Consider the following 27,020-nt stretch of genomic DNA (forward strand, 5'->3'; position numbering starts at 1 on the left):
ATGGGCAATTTTAACAACAGGTTTCAGGTCACTAGCAACAGATCAGCAATTTCATGTTTGAATTTTTTCAGTACCCTAGGGTGCATACCATCCATTCCAGGTGATTTACTACTCTTTTTAATTTGTCATTTTGGCTCAGTGCATCTGCCAGGTTTACCAAGATTTCTTTCAGTTCCTCTGAATCATCACCTTTGAAACCATTTCTCGTACAGATAGATCTCTTGCATCTTCTTCTGTAAAGACTGAAGCAAAAATTCATTTAATCTCAACACTATAGCCTTGTCATCCTCGTGTGCCCCCTTTGCTCCTTCATGATCTAACAGTACCACAGATTCCCACACAGACTTTCTGCTCCTGACTTGAGAAAACCACTGAAGAAGAGCATCTTCTACATCCTCAGCTTTTCCCGCCCGTTTACGTTTCCTGTGTAGATTTGTATTGTTTTGCCAGTCTTCCAGAAGCTGATCTTTCTGCTTCAAGATATGTGAAATTTGACTGGGATTGACACCATATTCTTTAGCAATAGATGCTTGACTTTGTTTGTTTTCTAATTTTTTTAAGAACTTCTATTCGTTCAGCCAGTGTTAAAGTCTTACAGTTGCGTGATGACACTCTAACAACTTTCTTTCGCTTATTCTGCCTGTGGCAGTTAACCAATGAGATTTCAAATTTATCACCCCTTTGTCACGTGCCAATCGACTTCCATATTCCGTGCGTGTGCTTATGCGGAGTCTTTCCTGCAGAGGAGCGGTCTTAAACCATGCATATAAGCAAATCTTGCGCTTATCAGTGGTGCACTAAACCGAAGTTTGTCCCCATAGAAATTGATGGAGCCAAAAACGGGACCGAAGTACGGCATGCAATTAAACACACCATGCGCTTATCCGACGTGCACTTAAATGGAGTGCACTGTATATATACACTGCCTCCTCCATATGCAAATCTATCTCATGCATATTCATTGTGAATATCCTGAAAACCTGATTGGCTGGGGTTCCCCCAGAACAGATTTAGGAATCAGAATTTGAAACATCTCCAATCCTGCTCCCTGTGTGAGTGAACCTGCCTTGCTCACATATTTGGCAGCTTTACCCCCTGTAGTAATAGAGTGAGACTACTGCTAGTGGTCATGGATGCTATTTTGAATCTCAGTCTGAATAAAGCAGGGAGCACTCCTGTTTCCACTAGTCCACCAAGTACCACTGGTAAGAGCCGTAAGAGTGGGAGGGATTTGATGTCAGGGAGGCCTTCTTGATGTTAGGGGTAGGAGGGGCTTCATGACGGAGACCTTCTTGATGTTGGGAGTGAGAGCTGAGGGTGGAAGGGGCTTGAGGTCAGGGAGGCCATCTTGATGTGGGGTGAGGGTGGGAGAAGGTATACAGTTGCAGAGTGGGGACATTAACCTTTGCACATCGCCCTTCAAGCTATCACTTGTGCATGACTTGAGGCAGTTGTAGAGGCTAAAATCCTAAATGTTATCCAACACATGTATTCCCTTTATAAAATAGGAACTGCAAATCTATATTTTTAGCCTTCCCAACCACACTCCCTTGAAATTTGGGCAGGTATAGAGCTCCACTGAAAATAGCAGCTTTCTAAAATCGTTATTTGTACACCCAGCCAATCTACAAGTGCCAGTGTCTCTATTTACATGTGGAGATGTATCTAACATAAGGGTCAAGAAAATGATTGGGAACAAGAAAGTGATTATCCTCTGCTGAAGATACTAGCCCTCATCAATATGCCAACACCATGGTACAGGTGAGCCCATCATAGTCCTGTCTCCACTACTGTATTGATATTTCTACCACTCCTTAGCCTCAGACTGACTTCGACTAGTCTCCCATGCTCAGTGAATTATCATTAAAAAAAATAAAGATGAAAGACTTTACATGCACTAATTCTGGCTTCTTTTCTTAAAGTAATGCTAATAATTTCTATCGTGCATCTCCTCTGACAGCTGAGCTGTCGCCCGTCCATGATGTTTCCTTGTTTTGTCTTCTAGAAAAAAGCCTTACCTTCCTGCCTCTCTTTACCAGTGCATATTCCATGCAAATAATAAATATGCAATCATACCTTTTCTTTCTCTTACAACTAGCTAAGCTATTGCTTTCAAAATTATATTTGATATTAGAAGCTGTAATCTAATGGTTAGAACACTGAAATGCACACACTGGAAATTCTTGGGTTATATAATAGGTTCACATCCTCATCTCTTAATGACTCTGAGCTCGATTCAGCCAAAGAAGAGATTGCAATGATTAGCTGTTTTTTTGGACTGAGTGAATGTTGTTCTGATATTGAAGAAGTCATCCTCAGAAGACTGATTAGTAATAAATAGGCCAATAAAGAGTTTATAATAAGGCACTTGAGGCTGGCAGAGCTCAGAGTTCTGGAATGCATTACATACATCATTCTTCTGGAAAAAATTTTCAAAGGGGATTTCTACAGTAAATAGGGCATAGCCAGGGCTTGGGATTAGTATGCAAGGGAATTTCCTTTTGAAATGCAGACGTTGTTTACCCTGTATACCTTACATTACAGATTAGGTGGGGTACAAAAAGAAATGGCCAATGGCATTCTCTAGAAGAATGGAGTAGCACAGTCAACATCGCCCATGTGTTTTTTTCTGGAAGAGTTCTTTTGACTGTTTCTATTCCATTCTTGTGGTCCACTTTTCATAGCGGTTCACGTTCTTCCACCTGGTGGTGGTTCTTCAATGGCATTATCTTCCACAGGATTTTCAAAAGAAAATGAGAACATAAGATAAGTGATGCTGAGTCAGCCAAGACTTATCAAGCCCAGCATCCTACTACTGCTACTATTTATCATTTCTATAGCACTACAAGGCATACGCAGCGCTGTACACCATACACAAAAAAGACAGTCCCTGCTCAAAGCTCACAAGTTCCTGACAGATTCCAAAAGGTAGAACATTTTCTCATAGCTCATTTCCAGGCTAATAAAATTTATAGACTTTTCCAGTAGAAACGTCTCCAAATTTCTTTTATACCCCACTTGACCACATCCAGCATCTTTCTCCTACTCTACCTTCCCTTTCCCTCGGTGACCATCATCTCTCTCCTTCCGTGCCCCTCTCCTGTAGTGTTATGCATCTCTCTTCCTGCCCCAAGCTGTCCAACATTTCTCTTGTTACCTTTCTCTTCCTCCGTGTGATACCTACATGTCTCTCCTTCCTTATTCCCCCCACCCCATGGTGTCTGACATCTCTCTCGTTCCCTACTTCCCCCCCCCCCCCATGATGCCCAACATCTTTCTTCTTCCCTACCTCTCCCCCTGTAGTGTCCAGCATTTCCCTCCTTCCCCAATGGTGACCAGTATCTCACTTCTTCCCTATTCCCTTCCTCATAGTATCCAGCATCTTCCTCCTTCCCTATTTCCTCCCCCCCATGGTGTCTAGCATTTCCCTCCTTCCCTATTCCCCACCCCTGTGGTCCACCAGTATCTCTCCATCCTTCCCCCAAAATGTTCAGTGGCTTATTTTCCCTTCCTTACCCCTTCGGCAGTGGCACTGGAATTTGCATGTGCTGAAGGCCCAACGGGTCCCACACCTTCTGAAGCAAGAATTTTGTAGGAGGTGGGTCCTGTCAGGCTTCAGCATGTGCAAAGGCTCCATGCCCCATGCCAGATATAGCAGAATTATGTCAGCAAGCTGATTGACATGCTGATACTGCTGCAGAGGGGTTTAAGGAAGGAAAGGGAACCACTGAACATCTTGGAAGTAGGATGGAGAGATTCTGAACAAAGACATGTTGATTGCCATGACTGTGCTAACCCTCTAAACTGTGATGCCCCAGGCAAAGGCCTAATCCGCTTATTGATGGGCCAGCCCTTGTCGTCTTCTTTTAGTGCTATTTGAATGGTTAAACAACTGCCCCCTACTAAAAAGCTCTCTCCCAGACATGCTTCTATGATATCCCCTCTCAGTTGTCTTTTCTCCAAGTCGAAGGCCTCTAGTTCCTGTAACCTTTCTTCATAAGAAACTTGTTCCATTCCCGTTATCATATTTGCGCCCTTACAGAACTTTTGTAGCTTTGAGATGGGATGACCAGAACCTTATACAATACTCAAGGTGCAGTCGCACCTTGGAGCTATGCAGAATCATAATGATATTTTTAATTTTGTTTTTTTCTTCTCCAATAATTCTTAACGGTACCTGGTCAAAATGGGCCTGACAGAAAAGTTCCAAACCAAAAAGCTCCCGACATAACAACCACTGTGAAAACGGCCTTCCCACAATATAGCACTTGACAAATTAGCCCTCTGACAAAAGGGCCCGATCAGGCTGCCCAGAATATGGCACTGCATTTTTTTCCGAATAATCCTATCTTGCCAAATAGGATAAGGTTGGTAAGACTGTGAAAATGATGACAATATTGTTTGTTTGTTTTTTAATTAGCATGTTGATGGAAGAATAGTTTCCTTAAACAGCAGAACAGGTCATGAATACCAGTTGGTAGCTATAGAATTCAGTTTATTTATATATGCTTTAAACAATGCAATGCTAGTAGGAGCCTTTATCAGTGAAGATTTCACTTGTAGTTTATCATCTTTTTTGTGATGTGTTATTTTTTTCTAGGGGCCATTTTGTCAAGGGCTATTTTGTTAGGGCTATTATGTCAGGGTGCCATCCTTAACATTCTGTTTGCATATATATATATATATATATATATATATATATCAATCATGACTGCTAACTTAAAACCCAACTTTTTGAACCCATAATTAGGGTTCTTTTTTTCCTATGTACATTATTTTGCACTTGTGCACACCTGCCTGTTAGATGACCAGACTCCTTGTCTCAGAATATCTTTCTATGATCCCTAAAATCCTCTGCTACTTTAGTGACTTCAAATAATTTTGTCATGTGGAAATATGATCATCTCACTCATTGCTCCTTTCTTCAGGTCATTTATGAATATGTACCCCACAGGTGGATGTGAAGCGTCTGTTCACGCTTTCCAAAATACTAGGACTAGGGGGCATGCGATGAAACTACAGTGTAGTAAATTTAAAACAAATTGGAGAAAATGTTTCTTCACCCAACGCGTAATTAAACTCTGGAATTCGTTGCCGGAGAACGTGGTGAAGGCGGTTAGCTTGGCAGAGTTTAAAAAGGGATTAGACGGTTTCCTAAAGGACAAGTCCATAAACCGCTACTAAATGGACTTGGGAAAAATCCACAATTCCAGGAATAACATGTATAGAATGTTTGTACATTTGGGAAGCTTGCCAGGTGCCCTTGGCCTGGATTGGCTGCTGTCGTGGACAGGATGCTGGGTTCGATGGACCCTTAGTCTTTTTCCAGTGTGGCATTACTTATGTACTTATGCACTACTGACCACTTTCCACATGGACAACAGACCATGAGGTCCTGTTACCTAAAAAGCACTACTTTTCCTCATTAGTAGCCAAGGCCCCAAAAGCCTCTAAGTCTTTTACACTATTGTCAATATTTTACTGGTAGTTTTACCATCTCTAATTTAACTGTCAGAGATTTAGCTATTCATTTTTCTCATAAAATCCACTTCAAAACATATTACTTTCTTTTTATCATTTGTGCAAGCAGGGCTCCCCTACTGTGAGCTGTTTCCAAATCTTTGCAATATTTGTCTTCTTCCTCTCCAATGCCACAGGATGTTAGACGCCAATGTAGTACATTATCAACTTTTTAGCCATTTTCCTCCTTTGCAGTCACACTGGGGTCTTTTACTAAGGTGCACTGGCATTTTTAACACGTGCCAAACATAGACGCACGTTAAATGCTAGAGATACCAATGTATTCATATGGGCGTCTTTAGCATTTAGCGCATGTCTGTTTTTAGCGCATGTTAAAAACGCCAGCGCACCTTAGTAAAAGATCCCCACAGGTTCTTAAATGCCAAGATCACGTTCCATCAGGGTTAGTGAAGAAATTTGAGAGTTTTTTGGTTTCTTTCTTAAATCTATGATTTCTTCTAGCCTCCAGTGTTGAATGGTCTCAATTTCTTGAAAATCAGTTTGCATTTCCCCTTGATTAATGATCAATTAGGCACAGATCCCCCTTGTTCTATAACAGTGCATATAAATTGTAGGAAACCCCCTGATTCTGCCCATGACCCTCCGATGGCCGTGCCCCCTTTTTGGACCAATGCATCAAATTTATACATGGATCCCTGTGACTAAACAATGCACACACAAATTTTAATTAATGCCAATTAGTGCTGATAGTTGATTATTTGCATGCAATTATTGGTGCTAATTAGCTCATTGTTCAATTAACATGCACATGCAAATTTACACATGCAATTTTAAGCGCCTAGAATTTTGTAAATAAATGCTACTTATCTGGTTACATGCTATTCTGTAAATTTGCTCATATCTTAGCATGTTTTTTGCAGATGGGTGTTCACATGGATGCTGTGTAGGTGGAGCACTTTATGCACATATCGCTTGACTCTAGTCACGAGCATTTACATCAGCTCTATGGCTAGCGTAGGTGTTCATGGCTAACCAGTGTAATGAATGTGTGGCTTATGCTATTCGCAGGAAGAATAAAGTCAGACAGAGACCAAAAGACAGGAAAAGGGAGGTTTTATTGTGCACTACAACAGGAGCTGGTATCTGTAGCAAACATTAGCAATCTCACAAAACCCTAACATCAGTTACATTGGTAGTTGTAAAGTATCAGTTTCCTCACCAGGATATATCACTGGCTCTGAGAAAATGTCATATGAAGGACACAAAGCTGAGAGAAAGGAGAGAGAAATAAACAAAAGAAAGAAAGATTCTTAGCTGCAAAGACCAAGTCCCCACTCATAGTCACAGGGGGAAGGGGAAAGCACATACATCCCTCCCGGGGAATATGCCCTACCTACCAAAAGGACATATTCTAGCGTTCCCTAGATGTGCAGTCACTTATATACACCTTCCATCACAGAGCACCACCACATAAATTACCCAGTGAGGAATTCTGCACATACACAGGGCTCCGTCCATGTGTCTGGACATTGCCTAATGTTTTACCAACCGTTATTCTTATATGTCCAGCTAAAACTGGTTTGTACTAGTTTGCAGATAAAACCATTATCAGGCCTCTGGCTACAGTGAAGAGGATGTGCTGAGGGCTGCAGTAACAGGCTCCAGAACAAACACCCACAAAGCAAAAAGAAGCATAGTTGCATGACAAATTCCATAACACCAGATAAGCACATATATAAAAAAGTTGGTACCTACTTTCTTTTACAGAATAGGCTCCACATAGGCACCTTCTAGGTGCATAAATCAACTGAATGATTCTTAGTAGAATTGCCCTCTGAAGTTGGACCAGCAAATGTACACAACAAAGAATTATTCACTATCCTCATTAATGAAGCCCTGCCCCCCCCCCCCCCCAAAAGGAGGAAAGGTTTAATGAGAAATTGAGGAGAAAAAAGGCCTTTGGTCACGATGAGTTTCCAAAGCAGATTTTCTCTGTCTGTATTGCATTGAGAAGATAAGAGAGGTTTCTGTCATTTTGCCTGGCAGCTACCCTGTGCAGTAGAAATGTATCAATTTCATGAAATGTTATATGGAGGAGCTAAACAGAGAGGGAGATGATCAGCACCTCACCCTCCTGCTGGACTACTCTGGGCTGGTGGCTAGTAGACATCCAAAGGAAGCTGAGTCAGGCTGGTTTTGGCCAATCCCTGCTGCCAAGCTTCAGGCGGCAACTGTGCTCCCTCTGCTGGGTTCCAGGTGCTGACCACATCCTGGAAGACTTCCACTGCTGGTCCTTGGGCTCTCCTTTGTGCCTTCAAGGCCTTGCCATGAGTTGGCTCTCAGAGGCTTATACACCTCGATCATACTCCGAAGGGCATCCTTTGACACTGGTTTTGAGGTCTGAATGGATCCCCAGGCCTTCCACTTCACCCTTGGGCATTTGCAAAGCATTGTGGTATCTTGGTCTCATGTCTTATGACATCACAAGACTCAGTCTCTGGAGCAGATACACATTACAAGTCCTTCCTTTCAAGCTGATGGGAGGGGCAGGATTACCTTTGACAAGCAAATGTCTTGTTTATGGTTTCCCCTCTGAAGTCTTTGTTATCAATAGCTGGCGTTATGCCTTCTCCAGACTATCTGTCTGCTGGTGGGGATGTCTATGTGATTCTTCAAGTAGCCACCTTAGTCATGCTTTTGTTCAGTCTTTTTAGGTGGGAGGGCAGAGAGAGTTTTATTTCTCTTTGAAGCACAGTACCCTTTTGGTCTCTTAAATGTCTTTGTAATTAACTAGTCCTACTACCAGAAATTCCCAAGGAAAAGGGGAAAGAAGGTACATCTTTTAAAAGCTGCCTTTTTATATTGATAAAATAATTCTGACAATTGGCTTATACCATAACAGAGTCACTCCCAATGCCGATTGTCCTGAGTGCTTCCCAATGGTTGCTGATCTTCCCATCTTCTCAAGGTGCCTCTGTAATCCAAAATACCATTACTTCTGTAGAGGCAACCAGTTCTCCATTGGTCTTAAGGAGGAGCAGGGTACTTTTCCCTGCTGTGACCCTGAATCCCAGCTGTTAACAGGGCTCTGCGACCAGCAGTAACAGGGATTCCCCAATAGAGAGCAACCTCCCCACTGTCAGTCTTTAGGAACAGCTCACAGGGTACTTTTCTCTGCTGTGGCCCAGAATATCAGCTTTTAACAGACCTCTATAACCAACAGTTAATTTCCCCAATAGAGAACAAACCTTTGGCTCCGCCCAAAGTCCAAGTACAGAACTTTTGAATAACAAAAACCAAAATACCTTGATACCCCTTCCCAGTCAGCAGGTCACTGTCAGTATGTTTCTTTTTTATTGTGGTGAGTAAATTCTCTGCACCCCACCCACTCCCCTATCCTTCCTTTGGGTGCGTACCTTAGTAAACCCATTTTACTTTTATCCCCTATAGTGGATAATGTCCCCCAAAGTGTATAGATGTGGCTCCATCAGCCTGCATCAGGGAATAATTTACATATGTAAAGTGCTGCTCACCTCCTTCTCTGCTTAGCTCAGCCATAACATTCCATGAAATTGACACATTTCTACTGCACAGGGTAGCTCCTAGTCAAACGACAGAAACCTCTCTTATTTTTTCAATGCAATACAGAGAAAATCTGCTTTTGAAACTCAGTGTGACCAAAGGTCTCTTTTTCTCCCGATTTCTCATTAAACTTTTCCCCTTTGGCAGGGGAGGGGGGGTTCATTATAAGAAATACTTTTCCTGATGGTTACAATTAATAGTCCCTCTTAGTATCCTACTAATGAAATGTTGTTGCTAGATTTCTGTTTATACCTTGCCCTGGATGAGCTATTGTGAAATCGCAGCGAGAAAGCATTCTTTCACACACTGTATGTTGTAACACTTACAGCTTTATTTATCCCATTTTATTTGATTGCCCATGTATCAAAGCTTCTTGCAGTAGAGAAGCCTGAGGCGACCATTTCACTCCCATGCTGGCCTTGTTGTATACATAATGGGTATTTTGATTTCCAGTAGTATCAGGCCATGAACTTTGAGAAAAATCAAATTCACTAAAACCTTAAATACTGTGGAAGCATGTTTGCCAATTCATGAAAATGTCTCTTCACTGGCTATCTGCCAGATTTTTTGTTGACAACTTAACCTGTTCTGTGCAGAAATTTTACCATTGTCATTTTGAGGGTTATTTTCAAAGGGGATTCCTTGGGTAAAAAGTGTTTTTGCCTGTGTAAATTGCCTGACTGCAAATTCTCCCCCACCCTCCAGTGATGGATAGATTGGGTTTTAAAACTATGTGCAGAGTTTTATGTTTTCCAAGCCATACTTGTAGATTGTCAGAAAAAGTTTCCATTGGAACAAGCAGGTGCAGATCTCTTTCATACTATTTCCTTAAGCCTAATTTGCAAAGCAAAAAATGTGCATGTGCTGTCATGCTGAACTTTAGAGCAAAATTCACAAGTACAAAATACTCATGAACGTTGCAGTAATGTGAGTAATTTGAAAAATGTTTCACGTGTGCCCAGGGACATTACTCCTTCACCTATTTTTGCAGCTAATATTCCACCCCTGAGTAGTGCAATCTTGCAGATCTTGAGACAGAGACTCATAACATTTTTACTGGCATGTAGGCTGGACATATTATTCAATGACACTTAACCAAATCAGATTAAATTCTGCATATGGTGCCAAAAAAATGAGTGTTAATAACCATTCTAGAAATGGCACTCCGAGTTGGACACCATTTATAAAATATCATTTGGCGCTGGGATCCATGCTCAATTTTGGGTACGAGGATGAACACCAACTGAAACCTGGTGAAAATCCTGACACCTAAATTAGGTACAGATCTGCCTACTTCTGTAACACTGCACACAGGGGCCCTTTTACAAAGTGCGGGAGGGCCTACGTGCGTACAGCACGCGCCAAATCGGCACTACTGCCCAGCTAGCATGTGAGCCAGGTGATAATTCTGAATTTGGCATGCGCCAAATCCTGTGGTAGAAAATAAATTTCTACCATGAGCCGCTTACCCAGCGGTGAACAGCAGTTGGTGCATGCTGCATGCTTACCACATGGGTAGTGCGCGAGACCTTACCGCTAGGCCAATGGGTGGCAGTAAGGTCTCAGGCCGAAAATGGATGCGCGCTGGTTTCAATTTTAGCGCACATCCATTTTAAGGGCCCTTAAAAAAAGGCCCTTTTTCCTAGATGCGATAAAAAATGTCACAGCACGTGCCCAAAAGATGTGCTCGCACTACCACAGGCCACTTTTTTATTTTATTTTTATCAATTTCACAATTTTAAACAAGAATAAACTTGATTCAGAAAAGATAAGTACATAAGTACATAAGTACATAAGTAGTGCCATACTGGGAAAGACCAAAGGTCCATCTAGCCCAGCATCCTGTCACCGACAGTGGCCAATCCAGGTCAAGGGCACCTGGCACGCTCCCCAAACGTAAAAACATTCCAGACAAGTTATACCTAAAAAGTAATATTGAACATCATATTACTTAATAATTACTTTTTTTTTTACAAGCAACTATTTATACTATTATCTATTCTCTAGTCCACTATTAAGAAGAGAGGACAAGGTACAATTCCATGAAATATTGTTATAACATTTTAAATGAAAATTAGAAGCGAAACACGGACCAAATTATTATATTACGGAGTAGGAGAAGATATTGCTATAGGCTGCAAAACTGGAGTTACAACAGTCTTCGAGTCCAAGTCCAAGAAAGGTATTAAATGCGTAGGATCATAGGAAACATATTTCACTGAGTTAAGTTTTAATACACAATTACAAGGAAAATTCAACCAAAATAAACCACCTAATTGTACCACCTGAGGGCGGAGTTTGAGGAAAAGTTGACGCAATTTTTGGGTTGCTCTAGCAATATCTGGAAAAATTCTAATTTTACAATTCAGAAAGAGCTCTTCTCTTTGACAGAAGAATTGTCTCAATATCCAGTCTCTATCTGGTTGTAATACAAAAGTCACAATCAAGGTAGCTGGTTTAATAACATTATCATCTTCAAGAATTTGTGTTAAATTTAGTGTCAAATGTAACTTCGGCTTCTTTAGAAATTAGTTGATTAGTATTCTTCCTTTTATATAATGACAAATAATATATTTTAGAGACCGGAGGATAAGCCTGTTCTGGAATTTTCAATATCTCTGATAGATACTTTTTGAAAATTATAAGAGGAGCAACAGCTGGTACTTTCGGAAAATTTATTAATCTTAATTTTTTAGATCTCTGTTGATTCTTCATATTCTCCATCTTATATTTCAATATCAAATTTTCTTTAATCAAATTTACTTGAGTTTGTTGGAGCGACTGAATATTAATAACATTAGAGTCCATCTGTTTTTAAGCTAAGTTATCCTTTTTCACGAGTAAATTATACAGCTTTGTCAAAATGGTCAGATTGTTCGAACACTAAAGCTCCTGACGTGTACGTTGCAATGAGAATAGTCACACCTCTGGTGGTTGCCAAAAAAAGTGAATAAACAAGAGCAAGATTAGAAAGATTAGAATATCACCACTACAGAGGAGGGAGGTAGGGTAAGTTGATGATTACAACTATCGCAAAACAGGGGCATGCACAATTTACCCCTAGCGATTTTATGAGACTTCCCTACTAAGAAAAGTACTATCTACAAAACATTCACGCACTTGTTCTACCTGTTCGAGTGAGGTACCCCTCCTTTTAGGCATAGGTAAGTAGGAAAATTTCCTTACGAATCAAAGAGTGAAGGTTAGGAGCGGGGCTGCTTGACCGTTTTCGCTTCATGCCGCCATCTTGTCACAGGCCACTTGGATGTCCTGCGGTAAACATTTTTAGGCGTGCTTGGTCCGCATTAGTGCTTAGTGTGCCATAATAAAAGGGTCTCTGTGTCTATATAAAATAGGGTGCAAATGGGTGCTTTGAGATTATTTTTTGTAGCTGTCCAATTTATTTATTTATTTATTTGTAATGTAAACGTTTATTAAGTATTCAAACAATAATTCAGGTCATATAAACTATAAGAATAGGAATATCCTCAATAAAGAGCAAAACAACCTAGCATCAATTAGCAGTATATTCTTATAATAAATGAAGCCCTCCCAGCATGATTTTTTAAATCCTTATTTGTTAGAAATAAAAGGGAATGCACTTTTTCTTAGGATATTCATTCTTCAGCTGCCATTCAGTTACTAGTTGATGAATCTCAGAGAGGAACTAAGGTTTCCAACTGCAAAGAGTATTATCACTGCACAAGATTTACTTAAATCCAGAGAAGTGAGAACAGTGCAATTAGCGGAGGTGTTAGAAAACTAATTTTTTTAAATTATTTATTTCTACAATTTCAGAAAATAAACAAGACAATTACATCTTGAAAAAAAAGTTCCCAATAATAACAAATACAGGGATCCTTTTACTAAGCTGCAGTAAAGCGTGGCCTGTGGTAGCCTGGGCATGTGTTTTTGGCACGTGCTGGACCATTTTTTACCGTAGCTGGGAAAAAAAGAGTTTTCAAAATGGGGTAGCAAATGGCTGTGCTCTAAAATTAAAAGTAGCATGCGGCTATTTACTGCCTGAGCCCTTACTGCCATCCATTGACCTAGCGGTAAGGGCTTACACACTACACACACAGTACTGAAGCAGCGCATGCCAATGTGGGTGCGCTACTGATTACCACCGGGAACGCCCCCCTGCGGTAGAAAATAGAAAATATTTTCTACCATGGGAAACAGCGCACGCCAACTTCGAAATTACTGCCAGGTGGGCGTGCTACCTGGGTGGTAGTGTCAATTTGGTGCACACTACAGGCGCGGTAACCCTAAAGCCTCTTTGTAAAAGGGCCCCACAATGTGTAAATGAAGGGAAAGTAAATTTTCTCAATCACATATAGCGGAAATAAAGGGACTCTTACACCACATCCATTCGGAGATCTAAGAACAGAAAAAAATGTCAGAGAGTAGGTAACATCAGGAAATTATAAATAAGTGAAACAGACTGCTAACCCCTGTCTATAACAAAATTACAACTTCCCAAATGGTTTGGATAACCTATTCAGATACCAGTGTTGCTAATGTACAGCTGTGCATAAAAGATTTCAATTGTGCTGGATCAAAAAAAACAAACGTCTCTTCAGAAAACCTTAACTGCTTATTTCTCTTCAGCAACTATGAACATTATTAATTTTATGTCTTGCAAATGTTTAGCGCCTTATCAACAAATTATTCAGCAATAGTGTTGCTTTAAAGGTCATTGCCACAGGCCATTCTAAATGGTTATTCAGGATTCTTAGTGGAAAACACAAGCATTATTTCATTACAGAACCTGCAGTATTGCTTTGGGTTCTCATCTTGAATTAATGAATTGCCTAATCTCTAAGGTGCATATACAGATTGAAGGACAATTTAATACTGCAAGTCTCTCTGCTGCTCTGTGTACTTTGTGGTCTGGGTCTATTTAATGATGTTTGCTTTGTTTGAATAGCACAACACGAAAAGCTGACTTCCAGGTTAAGATTTTTGATCACAAACCCCAAACGCAAATTTCAGCTTTGTAAAACAAATGGTGTACTTGCTGGAAAGTGAGGGCCCGATATTCAAAAACAGCCAAGCTCCTAAATTTGTGCTTTATTTTCAACAAAACTTAGGTTCATAAGTTGACAGATGAAAATCATCTTAATTTAAAAGATTAAATGTTATGCCTAGAAATGTAGACCTGCCATTCATTTGCCTAGATTTATGAGGCTAATTTATGAGCCTACCCCCTCCCCCCCCCATCTCCCTATATAATAATTGGTCAATCTGCGTCCCTGGATGGCTGGCTGGCTGGCTGGGTTCGTAACCGTATGCTAATGAGCTTACGTCAGCTCACCTCCAGTGTTCCCTTCCCTCTCAGTGTCCCGCCCTCAAGGAAAGACGAAATTATGTCAGAGGGCAGGGCACTGAGAGGGAAGGCAAGGGAAGGCTGGAGGCAATGTGAGCTGAGCCTTCTGTCGCTTCGACCTCAGGTATGGAGGGGAGGATCGCTGGACATGGATGGGAGGGGAGGGAAGGACAGGGCAGGGGAGAATCGCTGGACGGGGAGGGGAGGGGAGGGGAGAGAGACGAGAAAACACTTAGATGACAGCCTTCCTAGGGCCCGTTTCATTTGTTCCAAAACAGGCTTTTTTGCTTGTTCTATATATCAGACTAGATTCTATACATGATACCTAAAAAAAAGTGGCACTGAAACAAAATACGAAATGAAATATACCTAGGCGTTTTCTATAAAGTATGCCTAAATTTAGGCGTACTTTATAGAATAAGCTTAAATTTCCGGGTGATTTATAGAATAAGCAGAGCGTCCGTCCATATGACTAAATTTAGTCGCGGGCAGTTACGCCAAGTAAAACTTGGTTTAAATGCTGATGACTAAATTACGCATGGACCGGGTGTATTCTAGAGTTTAGAAACACCCATGACCCGCCCATTCCACGCCTATGGCCATGCCTCCTTTTCAACTATGCGCATCACGTTATAGAATATGTTTAGACAGTTCTGCATGTAAATTATAATGCCAATTAGTGTCCATAATTGATTGTTAAGTAGCAATAATCAGGACTGATTGGCTTATTAAAACTAACTAAGTTCCGTGTGCAAATCCAGAATATGGAAACATAACTTCTAGTGATAGTTGGTATCATTTTGGAGATACGCTGCAAGAGCTACAGGGGTGGAAGTATGTGATGGGAGCTGAGAGGTTGTAATCAGGGGGAATGTGATTTGGGGTGGGTGAATGGCACTGTAGCTCCTTTAAGCTTTGACCCTAAGCAATAGACCTTGGCTTTGAGGCCCAATGTTCCTGGGCCGTTGGAATAATGCTGTTTGTGAGGTAGCTCACAATTAGAGTTATTCATTTACCACTGGAGTCAGCAATCTACTGTACTGAGCTACCACAGGTTGCTGACTCCCATGGTAAATCAAAATGCAGTAAACGCACATCTTTTACTGCAGTTTGATAACGTCTCTTTTTGGTAGCCCATGTTGATAACCCACCACCACCACCAGTGCTTTTAATCGGTCCAGAAATTTGCAGGAGTAATTCAGGAAGCAGTTGTGCTTGCCCATCTAGTGACTCCAACCACCTTCACAATCGAAAATATAGAGTTTTCTAGCTTGTCTGCTTAATTGGCTGTCTTTGGATGTCCAGTTTTGTAAATCTTGTCATCTGTGTGTAAGTATTGGCATTTACATCTGTAAGAAGTTAAATAAGCTTCAAAAGCCTGAATGATGCTTCCCTTTTTTTTGTCCCTTTGTAAAATGACTATCTTTACTGTATGTGCTTTAAACTGCATATGTACTTCCTACATGTTTACACATACAGTGAAGCCTTGATTGTTTGACATAAATGGGACCAATCCATTGTCCAATAAGTGAAAGTCAGTTAATATGGAAAACAATGGTAACCCCTCAAACAATGGAAAATCAGGGTGCTGGGTCACAACAGTGCTGTTTTGCTATAAAAATAGGTTCCTGGGTTTGAAACAAATTGTTTTAGGTGTGGAACTTCTCTCTGTGCTATGCTGAAAAAAGGAAAGAGACACAATGATGTTACTTGTGGGGTTTGTCAGCTGTACTGGATGGTTGGATTAGTGAAGGTCAGATAATCGAGACTGTACTGTATTTACCAAAGTCTCCATGTTCAGCAAGCTTAAGGTACTTGGGAAATTATTCATGTCCAGACTTGGATGTCCCTTTTCTAGCCTAGATGATCTATTCAAAATCAGGCTTCATGAGGGCAATTTTCAACATGCTTTCCACCATGTGGGTCTAAGTAAGCATGTTGTTGAGCAACATATGTATTTTTATCGACATTTAGCAGGGTGCAAGGTTAGGTAAAAACTCAAAGAAGTTGCCCTCGTAGTTTGTAACTCTATCTTTCTTCAAAATGCTGAAGTAACATACTGTGTTGTAGACCTGTATTTAATAAGAAATTGTATCTATCTGTGTGCTCCCATAAAACAGTAGCATCCAACTTTTTTCCTTCTTATTTTTTTTTGTCAGAGTCCTCAAATGATTCCAAAGACACACAAGTGGAAGATCAAATAGATCATTTAATGAATGACCAGGACCAAGCTGAGGGTAAGGTTTGCTTTGAAATCACTTAACTCTGACAATGGAAACTTTCAGGCTATGCGAGGATTCTCACCTTACATGTCCAACAGTTCAAAGTGACGTATAGTACACGTACTGCTAAGCAAACTTGCTAAATTGCCATTGGAAGCTTCCTTTGTACTTCATCAAATAAAACAAACATGTGCCATTCGATTTTTGCACTGAAGCAGACAGGAAAACTGGTTCCAGATAAACTATTTCAGTCATCTTGATCTGGGTCAGAGCACAGCATTACACTTCACTTATCAGAAGCCCACAGCAGTGGTTTCATCTCCTTATTTAACTTCAATGTCAAGTGTACATACATGGTTTCTGAACAGCTGCTTGTCTATGCTTCAGTGACTGCAAAGAATTACTTAACAGTGGTAGCCACAGTGCTGAGAGTGACGATGAATTTATCATGGCCGCCATATTCTATTCAGGGTCAGTATGCTAACTACGAAGACTGCACACGAATTGGCCCTCCATGTGGCTCGGTTTGATACCTTCGTATTTAGTACAGATCCCCGCAGCTAACATAATGCATTTGTAAAGAAGATGAGAGTTGTGAACACAGGTCACAAGTTGCAAAATGATTGCTCAAGTCTCCTGCTTTCAGATGCAATCTAAAATTAACAAAAGTGCAAATTAATGCAAAAGACAATTAGCTTTCCTTTGTTCATTAGTACACTGTAGAACTGACTTCTCACATCAGGTTTCTGAGCTGTGCTCACTCACGGTTTCCTCCAAGCTATTTTGAGAACATCAGCATTTTACAAAAACAGGAAATATGATTGCTCACATTGCAATATGTGAACCATACTTGCAGTTTTCTAGCAATACAGTGCTGAACAGGAAGGAAATGTATAAGGCAATTAAGGGAACCGCTGCCTTTAGATGTTTAGTTAGACAGCCTTCTAAGCAATTTTATTTTGGAGTCTCTATTCATTTTCTTTTATTTATTTGATAACAGGGCTGGGTATTGTCATTTAGAGGTAATATTATAAAGGCTTTTCACCAATACCTGTCTTTATATGCACGTAAAAGGCCTCTTATAATGTTACTCCTGCTTGGAATTATATGCTGTGTCAAATAGGCGTGTATTTTTATTAGATTCTTGATATACCACCTTTCTGTGGTACAAACGCAGAAGTATGTTACATACAGGTACTGTCTCTGTCCCAAGATGGCTCATAATGTAGGTTTTGTACCTGGAGCTTTCTAGCCCCTTCCTGTCTTTTTTGAAATTTAAAGCCCTACTATTTCCACTGTGCTTTTCCATCTGCTTAAGCTTGATTTTTTTTTCTTTCTTAGGGGCCCTTTTACTAAGGCACGCCAAAAAATGGCACATGTTTTGGACGCGCACAGGTCCATTTTTCAGTGCACCTGGAGAAAAGGCCTTTTTTTGTGGCTGAAAATTTTGTGCGGCAAAATTAAAATCAGCACGTGTCCATTGTGTACCTGGAGGGTTAACTGACTTCCCAAAATCAAAACCAGCACGCGTCCAGTATTCCTATGGGCACCTACGCGGTTAACATGCACTAATTTTGTGCACGCAATAAAAACACTAGCGCACCTTAGTAAACAGGGCCCTATCCCCTGGATTCTATATATGGGATCTAGATTCCATGCGGAGATATGCGTGTAACTTAATTGGCATAACAAGGTAATCAGCATTTTTAACAGCACTTAACAAGCAATAATGAGCACTAATTGACAATAATTGCAATTTATGCACAGAAATCACTAAGTGAACTGCGCCTAAATTGCAAAGCACACAGTTCAAAATAAATGCATGCAGCTTAAAAGGGGCATATTTCATGGATGTTCCAAAATTTTCATGTGTAATTACAGAATATAGGTCAGTGCGCCTAAAACTACACGCATGGATTTACACTAGGTTTTAATTGGTGTAATGGATGCACATAGATTTAGGCACTATGTTATTGACTAAAGCATGTGTTATACATCATGCCTGCCAATACCACAGCTGAATTTACTGCCACCTCAAGAGTGGTAGTCTCTTGTTGGGAGAGGAGATTGGGGTCAGAGTTGGGGAAGGAGTGGGGATGTGGAAAAAGATATATCCTCTTATGTGGGTCCTGGCTAAATATCGTCCGGAACCTGCTTAAGCTCTGACAGCCAAGACATGTCCAGTCAGACCCGGCTATTCAATGCCAGTACCCAGACATGACCTGGCAGTGACTATCCAGATATAATTTAACCAGTGATAATCACCATATAAAACAGGCAGACTGCCGCCAATTGAATATTGACTGCAAAGTTCCCAGAAGGTGACAGAGACAGCATATAGGTCTCATGATGGAAAGGGAGTGAGAGTGAGACATTGCTCCCAATCACTTTCTTGGTTCTAGGTTAGGTTCTGATAGCACTCCAGATGATGACTGAATTTCAGTGGATGCATTTTTGTTACACTTGTGACTGTGCCTTCTAGTCTTTAAATTGTTTCCACCAGGAAATAAAATGTCTTTCAAACTGATTTGCCACCTACATATAGCAATCTTTAGGTCACAGCAAATTGCTTAGCAATCTCTCCTTCATATAATGCTTGTGTGATGTTTTAGTGAAAATACATCTACTATATGCCCATCTTGCAGTATTATTCCAAATCTTCTCTGTGTTAACAGGCACCCAGCATGATTTCCTCAAGGACGAAATGAAAACTCAGACAGATTCACAATGTTCCTTCATGGAAGTAGAAGGTAACCAATAAGAGAAAAGCATGAAGTGTGGCATTTAATCTTTCAGCTTTATTAAGCTACAATAACTTGATTCTTTAAAAATAAATGACCCTGTTGTTTGGCTTTGTTACTTCCACATATGATCTTATTTGTAGTTCTGATTTTTTTTATTTAATATATTTTATTTCTGTCACACTTTTTTTTTTAAATAAAGGGTATGCAGTTTTTGTTACGGCTAAGGCTCATGTTGTTAAAAATATGCTTGCTTGAATATACTTTTCATTTCTTTGAGTTATATTCATACTTGATGTAAGTGTTGAGGTTTTCATACAGCACTGTAGCATCCCAATTTAGTCAGGTTAGTACTGGAACAATAGCCAGCACACATAGGACAACTACATTAGGGCCAACACCCTTTAAAGAAATTCAGACTTCAGAGAGTTAATGTTTCCTGTTGTTCTTCGAGACTCCCAGACTGCCTTCCCCTATTGTCAGATTGATTCCCTGGACCAATGGGACCCAAAACAGAGATGTGAGAAGGAAACACGGTTTTATTACTCTCTTTCTACTATTGTTATTTCTTCTGGTGCCAGGAGTGTGAGATGAAGGAAGGTAATGGTTAGGAGAAGGGAATGGCGCAAGCAAGGGAAAGATAGAAGGGTAGCATGGAACACATGGACAAGTAAAGTGGAGGGCAAGAGATGAAAAGTGATTGGAAATGTGTATCAGAGGAGCTATGACAGAGAGCATGGGGGAGGTAAGAAACAAAGAAGGTGATGTTGGTATTGGAGATGTGTGTTTCACTGCACCACTGAGGGGGTTGCTGGTGTATGTTAAAGAATTTTAAGGGGGTAGGGTAACTGAACACTGTTTTCACGGTTAGACAAATGTTTTGTTACTTACGCCATTCTCAGGTTCTGCTACTGTTTCCTCACACATCTGCAATGCAGTAGTGAAAGTCCATGTGCTTGAGTCACACTTTGAGGGGCATAATCGAAAGGGGCGCCCAAGTTTTCCTGAGGACGTCCTCGCAGGATGTCCCGGCGAAGGGGCGGGGAAACCCGTATTATCGAAACAAGATGGGCGTCCATCTCTCATTTCGATAATATGGTCGGGGACGCCCAAATCGTGAAATTTAGGTCAACCTTAGAGGTGGTCATCCCCAATTTTCGGCGATAATGCAAACCGAGGACGCCCATCTCAGAAACGACTAAATCCATGCCCTTTGGTCATGGGAGGAGCCAGCATTCATAGTGAACTGGTCCCCCTGACATGCCAGGACACCAACCGAGCACCCTATGAGGCATTGCAGTGGACTTCAGAAATTGCTCCCAGGTGCATAGCTCCCTTACCTTGTGTGCTGAGCCCCCCCAAACCTACTCCCCACAACTGTACACCACTAACATAGCCCTAAGGGGTGAAGGGGGAACCTACATGTGGGTACAGTGGGTTTCTGGTGGGTTTTGAAGGGCTCACATTTACCACCACAAGTGTAACAGGTGGGGGGGGGGGGGTGATGGGCCTGGGTCCGCCTGCCTGAAATGCACTGCAGTACCCACTAAAACTGCTCCAGGGACCTGCATACTGTTGTCATGGAGCTGGGTATGATATTTGAGGCTGGCATAGAGGCTGGAAAAAATAATTTTAAAATGTTTTGGAGGGTGGGAGGGGGTTAGTGAACACTGGGGGAGTAAGGGGAGGTCATCCCCAATTCCCTCCGGTGGTCATCTAGTCATTTAGGGCACATTTTTGTGGCTTGGTCATAAGAAAAAAGGACCAGGTAAAGTCGTCCAAGTGTTCATCAGGGACGCCCTTCTTTTTTCCATTATCGGTCGAGGACGCCCATGTGTTAGGCACGCCCCTGTCCCATCTTCTCTACACCTCCGACACGCCCCCATGAACTTTGGTCATCCCCGCGGCAGAAACCAGTTGAAGACGCCCAAAATCAGCTTTCAATTATGCTGATTTGGGCCACCCTGTGAGGACGCCTATCTTCTGATTTGTGTTGAAAGATGTACGTCCTTCTCTTTCGAAAATAAGCCTGTTTGTCTTGTGTTGGCTTCAGAAGGAAATTAGAAAGTGCTTTGCTTTGGAAATGGGTAGATTTAATATATAAAAATTTGATAAATAAATGAGTCTCTCTTACATTAGTCCTGGAGTAATAGGTTTTGAGTGAGGTTTGGAGGGCTCAGCAGACAAGGTAAGGGAGCAATGGTGAGATGCGTACCTGGGAGTATTTATTTGAAGTCCACTGCAGTGCCTCCTAGGCTGCCTCATTGCTTTTCTGGGATGTCTGGGGAACCAGTCTGCTAAAATGTTCTGGCAGCTCCTACATCCCAATGTCTTGATCGTCTACGTTTTTCAATTGGACATTTATTTTTTCAAAAATGGTCCAAAAAAAAAAGGTACAAAGCACAAAACCTTGTTCGAAATGGTATTTAAAAAAATGTTGGATGTTTTTCTTTGTTTGAAAATGATCTTCTTTCCTATTAAGATTTCGGATTTTTTGTGCAAAATGTCCAAAGTCAGACTTAAACATCATATCGAAAATGCCTCTCCATGTTGATAACTTCCCCCTTAGTGTGAAACAATATCAGAAACATAGCAGTGGAGATAGCTAATTAGGAGAAACTTAAAAACAAATAAAAAAAAAAACTAATAGTGTCAATAATTAAATAAAAAGCAACCTTGCGAAAGGGAACTTGGTTGTGTTGTTAATTGGATTATCTAAAACATTTTTCCTACTATTGCTTTATAAATTTACTTATTTAGTTATTTTTGGTGCTATAGTTTTACCTCCATCAAACTTCTCACATGTGTAACCATTTCACTCATTAGGCCCGACAATCACTATACTAAGCATATTTCAAAGACATTTAAGTTTCTAAATCCTGATCTTTATTTCTCAAATGTTCTTAGAGTCTGATTCTGACCAAGGAGAGACTGCAAAATGTGAAAAACCTGCAATTCTTCCTCTCAAAGAGAAAGGAAAAGGTACGATTTCTTCAGATTAGATTTAAATAGAACGGACACAAGAAATCCGTGCATTATTCAATAGCTTTTGAAATGATGTTCGTACTTGGAAAACCTAGATGCTCGCTGCCAAATTTTGTCATGTTGAAGAAATTACTTAGAGATGATATCTTTTGATTTATTACCCTGACACTATTAGCTTCGTTTTACTGCATTGGCGTCTGCCTCTGCGGTGCATTTGTAAGCCACATTGACCCTGACACTGTTGGGAAACTGTGGGGGTACAAATGAGATAAATAATGGGGATTTTATTTAGGGACCCTTTTACTAAGCTGCATAGGCACCTACCCACACCCAACGCATGTCAGTTTTGGGTTACAGCCCGGCTACCGTGTGGTCCTTGCGGTAATTTCATTTTTGACGCGCGTTCGCTAGGCGTGCCGGAAAATATTTTTATTTTCTGGCACGTAGGCAGTAATCGGATGGTAATCGTCATTCTACGCACGTAGACCATTACCGCCCGGTTACCGCATCTGCCTCCCTTTCTGTGAAAACTATTTTCTGACATTGCTCCTAAGTCCTCCAAAGACTAATACAAAGATGTTATAGCATAGGGCAGTGGTTCCCAAACCTGGTCCTTGAGGCACCCCAACCAGTCAGGTTTTCAGGATATCCACAATGAATGTTCATGAGAGAGATGCGCATGCAGTGTAGGCAGTGCATGTAAATCTCTCTCATGAATATCCATTATGGGTATCCTCAAAACCTGACTGGTGGGGTTGCCTTCAGGACCAAGTTTGGGAACCACTGGTATAGAGTCTGGCAAATCTTGGGTGCCAGGTTGTCATGAAACCTAGAAATTACACAGTGGTCGCCGGGATCTCATGTCCCACTATTTTGTTTAATTTTGTATTGCTGCCACTGCCACAGAAACTGGGTCTTTTCTATAGTCTGCACCGTGTGGCTCTCAATGAGTTTGAGTATGTGGTGCAAGACTTCCTGCCCTGATTTCATGAGACCATTACAGAAGTTCCAGCACAGAGTGGCTCAAACGTAATTGAAGCCGCATGTTGCAGACTGCAGATGTGCCCCAGTTTGTTTGCTGACAGCAGCACATGTAATCAACAACGTGAAGGGGAGCTGCTGGCTTCTGCTAATGCTGTGCAATTGCGCATTGTGGGGCCCTTTTACTAAGCCGCGTAAGCATCTACGTGTGCCCAACACATGCCAAAATGGAGTTACCGCATGGCTACCATGTAGCCCTTACGGTAATTTCATTTTTGGTACATGTCCGCTACGTGCGCCCGAAAAATATTTTTTATTTTCTGGCACGCGTCAGCTACGCACGCTAAGTGGCGTTTGGCGAGCGTAGGTCATTACCACCCAGACTTTACCGCTAGGTCAACGGCTGGCGGTAAGGTCTCAGACCCAAAATGGACGTGCAGCAATTTTCAGTTTGCCGCACGTCCATTTTCATCAAAAATTTTAAAAAGGCATTTTTTGCAGGTGCGCTGAAAAATGATTCTGCGTGCGCCCAAAACACGCATCTACACTACCGCAGGCCATTTTTCAGTGCACCTTAGTAAAAGGACCCCTGAGTGACTCATTTAATAAGCTTTCTCTTTGTAAAGACACAGACTCTAAAGTGGCTGCAGTAGACTTCAGAGGGATAATTCTACTCCCTATTCTTCAACTTCAGTGAGGATAAATGAGGGAAGGGGGCCTTTCCTGTACTTGCCTTTATGTGGCAACTGACTATCCATTTATTCCGCACCTGGATTAGCTTGCTACACATAGACCAGTTCCTCATTTCTTATTCTACTGTGTATATAATCTGCCTTCAGTTTAACCACTATCTCTTTATCCCATCTATACAATCGCAACTATAGTTGCCCCCTCAGCAATCTATTAAAATGTTTCATTGTATTGTACAAACAGTGCTACCATCATATATCTATGTTATCTGAATGTTCTTCCATGTTATATATTATGGTATTATTTGTATTCTGCTGAAAGTTATATTATATGATTGTTACAGTGCTGTTAAATGCTTATATTTCTGAGACTGTATCATATTAGTCCTATTACTGGGATTCAATTTGCATCTCCAGGTATACCTCATTGATTATATTTATGCTTATATTTGGTTATTTTACTATTGCTATGCTGTTAACAAAATTATAAATTTTATGTCAAGCAGAACTTACTGTATACCGCTTAGCTAAATCTTTTCATAAAGGTGGCTACTAAATCCCAATAAATAAATATAGGGAATGAGAGCTGTGAGAGAAGACTACAGGCAAAGAAAAAGTGAAATTCTATAAGAGAAAGGGAGCTTTGTAAGAGAGAGAGAGGGAGAGAGAGACAGATTAGTAGTAGTAGTAGTAAAGCAGTAGATGATGGCAGATAAAATCTCTTTGTATCAGGTGTTCAGCGCTGCGTGCATCTGGTAGCACTATATAAATGCTAATAATAATAATAAAGTGAATTGATTTTTTCCAAAAAGATGTGTAGATGTGCAACTGCACAAAATTCCTTAAGTAGTCTTCTCATGCTGCACCTTAGGCTCTACACAACCCACCACAAAGATAGGAGGAGAGTCAAGAAGTCATGCCACTGCCACCTGTAGGTTGCTCAGAACTCAGTCTGATAGAGTCCATTCTGTTGATGCCACTCCCTGTTGATCTGAGATGGTTCCAAACTTGTGGGTGGCACAAAAATAGAGGATGTTCGGAAGTGGACTTCATTACAAGAACAGGAAAGAGACTTTCAGAAAGCCTCGGAGATCAGTACTGCAGCTGCTGCTGTTCATAAGAAGCATTGGAGAGGCTGGAATGGAAGATATATAATATAGATGACACTAAAGCTATGTTCCTTAATTTATGTCACCAATTAATTTTTTTGCTCCTACTCATTGGCTCCCTTTGCCCCACCATATTATCTACAAGATTTTACGTTTGGCCTATAAAACCTATCTGTCTGGTGAGTCCTTCTCCCAGGGACGTCCAAATTGGCATAATCAAAACCCGATTTAGGACATCTTCAACTGCACTCCATCGCAAGGACGGCCAAAGTTCAAGGGGGCATGTCGGAGGCGTCGCGAAGGCGGGACTTGGGCGTGCCCAACACTTGGACGTCCTTGATCCATAATCGAAAAAAACAAGGACGTCCCTGACAAACACTTGGACGTTTTCACCCGGACCTGTTTTTTCTTACAACTAAGGCACAAAAAGGTGCCCGTAATGACCAGATGACCACCAGAGAGAATCGGGGATTCCCCCCTTACTCCCCCAGTGGTCACTAACCCCCACCCACCCTCAAAAACATCTTTCAAAATATGTCGTGCCATCCTCTATGCCAGCCTCAGATGTCATACTCAGCTCCATGACAGCGCATGCAGGTCCCTGGAGCAGTTTTAGTGGGTACTGCAGTGCACTTCAGACAGGCGGACCCAGGCCCATACCCCTGTTACATTTGTGGAGGAAACAGCCAGCTCTCCAAAACCCACCACAAACCCACTGTACCCATATATAGGTGCCCCCCTTCACCTGTAAGGGCTATGGTAGTGGTATACAGTTGTGGGTAGTGGGTTTTAGGAGGCTCAGCACACAAGGTAAGGGAGCTATATTCCTGGGAGCAATTTATGAAGTCCACTGCAGTGCCCCCTAGGGTGCCCGGTTGTTGTCCTGGCATTTCAGGGGGACCAGTGCACTACAAATGCTGGCTCCTCCCATAACCAAATGGCTTGCCTTTGGCTGTTTTTGACATGAACGTCTTTGGTTTCGAAAAAGTCAACCTGTGCATGTCTTGTTCATGTCCCAGATGGCACTATTACGTTCACCCGCTTTTCTAAGATTAGTCTGACTTCAACTAGACTACAAGCTTTTGACTATTTGGTGCCCCATTTTTGCAACACGAGTCCATTAGAGTTTAGAGAAGAATCTAATTATCTACAATTTCATTTTTGTATTAAATTCACATATTTTATTGAAAAGATTTATAAGAGAAAAATAACAAAGAAGAAAACATACAAAAACATTACAAAACTAATTACCATGAAAAACCATGATGCCAAGGTGTGGAAAATATGAAGTGCCTCCTACTTCAAGGGTGGTACCTGCACTTAGAATTATACTCATAAACATCCTATGAATACAAATCCAAACTAGTATCTAGAATTATGTATTGGATCCTAGTAGTAATTGAATAGGTTTCTAGATTTTAGCAACAGTATGCATTCTCTTAGAAAAATAGGCAGCCTTACATTCATACTTATAAATTATCAAAACTGTATGCCACCAGAAACACTTATTTAACATATCAGCATTTTCCAATTTACATGTTATCATTTGGTTAGTTAAAGCAATCAATAGATCAGCCAGTCAGCAGTTTCATTTGTCAAAGTTGCTAGTGAGAACTAAAGATCTAAACATTACAGTCTTAACAGAAATAGTTTCTGAAATATGAATCTATGTTGAACATCCACCCAATTCATCCTAAAATGCTAGTATCAAAAAGCATTTGACCCTGACTCATAACACAATGTCGACAATCTTTATATTTCACTAGTCCAGTGGTTCCCAAACGTTTTTTAGTTAACGGCACCCTTCGTGTCCGAGCAGTTTTTCATGTCACCCCCCCTCCTCCCTGCCACACCGATCTTCCCCCCTGCCACACAGGTCTCCGCCCCCCCCCCCACCAGCC

The 27,020-nt window shown here is 41.1% G+C and overlaps 1 protein-coding gene across 1 annotated transcript in view; it reads left to right on the plus strand.

The window, feature by feature from the left end:
• MACROD2 (mono-ADP ribosylhydrolase 2) overlaps positions 1-27,020 on the plus strand; it is a 2,039,061-nt gene that overhangs the window by 1,908,382 nt on the left and 103,659 nt on the right. The window contains exons 14-16 of the mRNA XM_030194677.1: positions 16,552-16,629; positions 19,290-19,364; positions 22,263-22,337. Coding sequence (XP_030050537.1) covers positions 16,552-16,629; positions 19,290-19,364; positions 22,263-22,337 — 228 coding nt within the window. The remainder of the gene's footprint in view (positions 1-16,551; positions 16,630-19,289; positions 19,365-22,262; positions 22,338-27,020) is intronic.

Source organism: Microcaecilia unicolor, chromosome 3 (genome assembly GCF_901765095.1).
Source record: "Microcaecilia unicolor chromosome 3, aMicUni1.1, whole genome shotgun sequence".
Taxonomy (NCBI): Eukaryota; Metazoa; Chordata; class Amphibia; order Gymnophiona; family Siphonopidae; genus Microcaecilia; species Microcaecilia unicolor.